The sequence below is a fragment of the Cyclopterus lumpus genome, chromosome 15 (genome assembly GCF_009769545.1).
Source record: "Cyclopterus lumpus isolate fCycLum1 chromosome 15, fCycLum1.pri, whole genome shotgun sequence".
Taxonomy (NCBI): Eukaryota; Metazoa; Chordata; class Actinopteri; order Perciformes; family Cyclopteridae; genus Cyclopterus; species Cyclopterus lumpus.
In genome coordinates this window covers 785001-790941 of record NC_046980.1, presented here as the reverse complement: position 1 = coordinate 790941, position 5941 = coordinate 785001, and the positions used below count along the sequence as shown (strand labels likewise).

General features: G+C 48.6%; 2 protein-coding genes across 4 annotated transcripts in view; both read right to left on the bottom strand.

Moving 5' to 3' along the window:
* Positions 1–1118: 1118 nt before the first annotated feature.
* Positions 1119–4864, bottom strand: LOC117744483 (oocyte zinc finger protein XlCOF6-like). 3 transcript variants are annotated; one of them, XM_034552811.1, is made up of 2 exons: positions 4497–4864; positions 1119–3506 (listed from the first exon to the last, which is right to left on the bottom strand). In XM_034552811.1, exons 1-2 carry the CDS (start codon positions 4644–4646, stop codon positions 1233–1235), a joined length of 2424 nt encoding a protein of 807 aa, XP_034408702.1. In that variant the 5' UTR covers positions 4647–4864; the 3' UTR covers positions 1119–1232. The 3 variants fall into 3 exon arrangements, with proteins under 3 accessions (XP_034408702.1, XP_034408703.1, XP_034408704.1); XM_034552812.1 differs by having other exon boundaries at positions 4536–4864; XM_034552813.1 differs by having other exon boundaries at positions 4462–4563.
* Positions 4865–5371: 507 nt separating this feature from the next.
* acss1 (acyl-CoA synthetase short chain family member 1) overlaps positions 5372–5941 on the bottom strand; it is a 36916-nt gene continuing 36346 nt past the window's right edge. Inside the window, exon 14 of the mRNA XM_034552443.1 lies at positions 5372–5729. Coding sequence (XP_034408334.1) covers positions 5568–5729 — 162 coding nt within the window. The 3' untranslated portion in view covers positions 5372–5567. The remainder of the gene's footprint in view (positions 5730–5941) is intronic.

Genomic DNA, 5941 nt, shown 5'->3' with positions numbered 1-5941 from the left:
GTACACATAGGACATCCTTGACCTTTGACCTCACGTCGGATCAGGAAAAACTCCCCAAAAATAGAAAAAACCCTTTCAGGGTAAAAAAAAAAAAGTGAAGAACCCTTCAGGAGAGCAACAGAGGAGGATCCCTCTCCCCAGATGGACAGAACAATAGATGTCATGTGACCAGATGAACACTAGATGTCATGTGACCAGATGAACACTAGATGTCATGTGACCAGATGAACAATAGATGTCATGTGACCAGATGAACACTAGATGTCATGTGACCAGATGAACACTAGATGTCATGTGACTAGATGAACACTAGATGTCATGTGACCAGATGAACAATAGATGTCATGTGACCAGATGAACACTAGATGTCATGTGACCAGATGAACAATAGATGTCATGTGACCAGATGAACAATAGATGTCATGTGACCAGATGAACACTAGATGTCATGTGACCAGATGAACACTAGATGTCATGTGACCAGATGAACAATAGATGTCATGTGACCAGATGAACAATAGATGTCATGTGACCAGATGAACACTAGATGTCATGTGACCAGATGAACAATAGATGTCATGTGACCAGATGAACACTAGATGTCATGTGACCAGATGAACACTAGATGTCATGTGACCAGATGAACAGAGTTACATAAACATTCAATATGACAGAAATTATGAATAATTAGTAGTAGCATGGACCTCGATCCAGACCTCCACAATCCATGAAACAGAAGGAGGTAGAGAGGGGGGGAGGGGGGGAGGCATCGTGAAAGAAGCTGGACCAATGAGGCCAGGCCTCTCAAGGATCTTAGAGAGGAAGGGAAGGTTAGAGATCGGTCTGTAGTTAGCCAACACCTCTGGATTAAGAGTGGTCTTCTTCAGGAGAGGTTTAATTACAGCTACTTTGAAGGAATGTGGTACATGGCCTGTTAGCAAAGACACATTAACAATATCCAGCAGAGAGGTGCCAATTAAAGGCAACACGTCTTTAATCAGCCTTGTTGGGATGGGGTCTAAGAGACAGGTAGACGGTTTAGAAGTAGAAACCGTTGAGGACAATTGGTCTAGGTTAATGGGAGAAAAGCGATCCAAATATACACCAGGGCATACAGCCGTTTCCAAGGCCACTCCTCTTGATGACAGATCAGCAGTAGTTGAGGGCAAGAGATCATCAATCTTGCCTCTAATAGTTCAAATCTTTTCATTGAAGAAACTCGTTCCAGGAGTTCATTCAGCTGAGACGCACTTGTGCTCCCTGAGGCTCCTCATGGAGGCGCAGCTCCGGCTGCAGGAGGAGCAGCTGAACGGCTTCTGACCCGAGTGGACCAGCAGGTGAGCCTTCAGGTTGTTGTTCTGACTGAACCGCTTGCCGCAGACGCCGCACTCGAAGGGTTTCTCTCCGCTGTGGACGCGTTTGTGTCTGATGAGGTTCTGCGACACGCTGAATCTCTTCCCGCAGACCTCGCAGACGTACGGCTTCTCTCCGCTGTGCGTGCGCTCGTGCAGCTTGGCGCTCGCCTGCGTGGAGAAGGCCTTCTGGCAGCGGGCGCAGCCGAAGGGTTTCCCCTCCGAGTGGCAGCGCCGGTGCGTCCTCAGGTAGCCGAGCGAGCTGTAGCCGCGGCCGCACACGTCGCAGGAGAACGCTTTTCCGCCGGCGCCGGTGTGCAGCCGCCGGTGAGTCTTCAGGATCTGGGCGCTGGCGAAGCTTTTCCCGCACTCGTCGCAGGCGTGAGCTTTCCGCCCGCCGTGAGCGAGCTGGTGGCGCTTCAGCGAAGCGGACGTGGAGAAGCTCTTCCCGCACTCGCCGCAGCCATGCGGTTTGAGGCCGGCGTGGCTCCGCTCGTGCGCCAGCAGCGCGCCGCGCTGCCCGAAGCCCTTTCCGCAGGCGTTGCAGATGAACGCCCACTCGCCGGTGTGCACGGCGCGGTGCGCTTTCAGGTGCGCCGCCTGCGTGAAACCGCAGCCGCACACGTCGCAGCCAAACTCCCGGAGGCCCGAGTGGACGAGCCGGTGGCGCCGCAGGTTGGCCGACACGCTGAAGCTCTTCCCGCAGGTGTCGCAGACGAAGGCCTTCTCCCCAGTGTGGACGCGGCGGTGCACCGTCAGGCCGCTCTTGCTGGAGAAGCTGTTCCCGCACTGCTCGCAGGTGTGCGGCCGCTCCCCGGTGTGCGTCCTCAGGTGAGCCCTGAGGCCGCCGCGCTGGCTGAAGGTCTTCCTGCAGACGCCGCAGGTGAAGGGCCTCAGCCCGCTGTGGACGGTCAGCTGGTGGACGTGGACGCTGCGGCTCGTGGTGAAGCCCTTCTCACACGTGGGACACTGGAAGGGTTTGTCCTTCAGGTGGACCCGCCGGTGTGCAGACAAGTAGCTGCGTTTGGAAAAGTCCTTCCCGCACTCCGTGCACCTGAACCCGCCGCCGTCCGTGACCCGACAGGTGAGTCCGTGCCGTCGGAGGAGGCACCTCGCCGCCACGGTCTCGCCGCAGGCCGAGCAGGTGAGCACCCCCCCGCCGGACCTCAGGTGCGCCCTGAGGTGGCTGCGGGTGCCGAACCGCTTCCCGCAGTGGGAGCAGCTGAGCTGGTGGACTGTGACGCTGCCGGAGAAAGACTTCCCGCAGGTGAAGGGCCGCTCTGATTGGCTGCTTCCACCTGCTTGGTGGCTCGCCTCCACCTGAGCGCCTCCCTCAGCTTCATGGAAGCTCCTCTGATCACATGATGGTAGATTGTCTTTCTGCTCCTGGTCCACCTCCTGAAGACTGTTCTGCTCCTGGTCCACCTCCTGAAAACTGTTCTGCTGCTGGTCCTCCTCCTGAAAACTGTTCTGCTCCTGGTCCTCCTCCTGAAAACTCCTCAGGTCCTGGTTCTCCTCCTGAAGGCTCCTCAGGTCCTGGTTCTCCTCCCGAAGGCTCCTCAGGTCCTTGTCCTCCTCCTGAAGCCTCCTCAGGTCCTGGTTCTCCTCTTGAAGCCTCCTCAGGTCCTGGTTCTCCTCCAGCAGCCTCCTCAGGTCCTGGTTCTCCTCCTGAAGCCTCCTCAGGTCCTGGTTCTCCTCCAGCAGCCTCCTCAGGTCCTGGTTCTCCTCCTGAAGCCTCCTCATGTCCTGGTTCTCCTCCTGAAGCCTCCTCAGGTCCTGGTTCTCCTCCAGCAGCCTCCTCAGGTCCTGGTTCTCCTCCTGAAGCCTCCTCAGGTCCTGGTTCTCCTCCTGAAGCCTCCTCAGGTCCTGGTTCTCCTCTTGAAGCCTCCTCAGGTCCTGGTTCTCCTCCAGCAGCCTCCTCAGGTCCTGGTTCTCCTCCTGAAGCCTCCTCAGGTCCTGGTTCTCCTCCTGAAGCCTCCTCAGGTCCTGGTTCTCCTCTTGAAGCCTCCTCAGGTCCTGGTTCTCCTCCAGCAGCCTCCTCAGGTCCTGGTTCTCCTCCTGAAGCCTCCTCAGGTCCTGGTTCTCCTCCAGCAGCCTCCTCAGGTCCTGCAGCAGAGCTTCACAGCACCTCCTCATCACAGCCAGCAGCTCCTCCTGCAACATAGTTTAACATCAGAGGAACATTCATAAAGCATTTAGTTTGTGGTCAAAGTATAAGTACCTCTGAGATGTAGTACATTATAAAGTACTATAAGTACCTCTGAGATGTAGTACATTATAAAGTACTATAAGTACCTCTGAGATGTAGTACAGTATAAAGTACTATAAGTACCTCTGAGATGTAGTACATTATAAAGTACTATAAGTACCTCTGAGATGTAGTACATTATAAAGTACTATAAGTACCTCTGAGATGTAGTACATAATAAAGTACTATATGTACCTCTTTGATGTAGTACATTATAAAGTACTATAAGTACCTCTGAGATGTAGTACAGTATAAAGTACTATAAGTACCTCTTTGATGTAGTACATTATAAAGTACTATAAGTACCTCTGAGATGTAGTACATTATAAAGTACTATAAGTACCTCTGAGATGTAGTACATTATAAAGTACTATAAGTACCTCTGAGATGTAGTACATAATAAAGTACTATATGTACCTCTGAGATGTAGTACATTATAAAGTACTATAAGTACCTCTGAGATGTAGTACATTATAAAGTACTATAAGTACCTCTTTGATGTAGTACATTATAAAGTACTATAAGTACCTCTGAGATGTAGTACAGTATAAAGTACTATAAGTACCTCTGAGATGTAGTACATTATAAAGTACTATAAGTACCTCTGAGATGTAGTACATTATAAAGTATTATATGTACCTCTGAGATGTAGTACATTATAAAGTACTATAAGTACCTCTGAGATGTAGTACAGTATAAAGTACTATAAGTACCTCTGAGATGTAGTACATTATAAAGTACTATAAGTACCTCTGAGATGTAGTACATTATAAAGTACTATAAGTACCTCTGAGATGTAGTACATTATAAAGTATTATATGTACCTCTGAGCTGTAGTACAGTATAAAGTACTACATGTACCTCTGAGAAGTGGTGGAGGTACTGCAGTAAAGTACCTCAGACTTGTAGTAGAAGTACATCAGAATCAGACTGACCTCCATCTTCGAGTCTTCTTCTTCTTCGTCTCTCTCTTTAAGGAGCTGACAGATTTCCGTCGCCGCCGTCATCACGAAGTCCTCCACGCGCTGCTGCACGCAGGACCACATCCTCACACACACCTGTGAAACACTTCACATCCTCACACACACCTGTGAAACACTTCACATCCTCACACACACCTGTGAAACACTTCACATCCTCACACACACCTGTGAAACACTTCACATCCTCACACACACCTGTGAAACACTTCACATCCTCACACACACCTGTGAAACACTAAAGTTCGGGTTCACTCCACCGGGCGGCCATTGCTGCTACTTCATTTACGGCTGTTTTTACGACAGCCGTAAGTGAAAGAAGGTCCACACGTCGCCCCCTGCTGGTCGGAGGTCAAAGCGCTGCAGTAGAACATATACACATATAAATAAATATATATATATATATATATATATATATATATATGTATTTATTTATATATATATACATGTACATATATATACATATCCAATGGCATACAATATATATTTTTAATGAATACTTAAAACAATTTTCATTAAATTATTATTTTCTTGTGCGTAACCCTTATCCTGAATAATAAAGGAGGAAAAACACTGACAGCTGAGTTCATGTTTATTAGTAAATCTTTATTTCTTCACATTTATAATTCATGATCAATAAACAATTTCAACTGCAAACTATAAAAATTTCTATAAATCTTGTTCACAAAACATTAATCTGTTAAATAAAAAAACTTTAGATTTTATTTCTCGGCTTAAACTTTTGATTTTAAAATGTATTTGAATTAAAATCTAGCAAATATAATACGTTTAATTTTCATGTTGTTAACATTTCTGATTTTTATTTTAAAATTTTAAAATTATAAAAAATTAGAGTTTAGTTTAAAAACTATAACGTTGATTTTCTTTCACTTTAAAAACTGTAAATAGTAAACAGTAAATGTATGTGTACTTGTTCTGAGAGGCCACTTCCTCCCTTAAAGAGACGGAGTTCTTCTTCTTCGCTCCTCACTTCCTGGACCGCTCGAGGGCCTCGATGATCTCCTCCACGACGGACGGGTCTTCCAGGGTCGACACGTCGCCGAGGTCACTCGTGGTCCCCATGGCAACCTTCCTGAGGAGCCGCCTCATGATCTTCCCGGAGCGAGTCTTCGGCAGCCGCTTCACCACCTGAGGGACAACGGGGAGACGGACAGGTGTGAGGAACACCTGGAACAGCACCTGGAACAGCACCTGGAACAGCACCTGGAACAGCACCTGGAACGCCACCTGGAACAGCACCTGGAACGCCACCTGGAACACCTGGAACACCTGAAACACCACCTGGAAGAGCTGGAATACCTGGAACACCTGGAATACCTGGAACACCTGGAACACCACCT

Excerpts from the sequence above, each read along its gene's own strand:
- LOC117744483 (XM_034552811.1), bottom strand. The coding sequence starts at position 4,646 with ATGTGGTCCTGCGTGCAGCAGCGCGTGGAGGACTTCGTGATGACGGCG. Across the intron at positions 3,507-4,496 it reads ACTTCTACTACAAGTCTGAG|GAGGAGCTGCTGGCTGTGAT; the intron begins GTACTTTACTGC and ends ACTATGTTGCAG.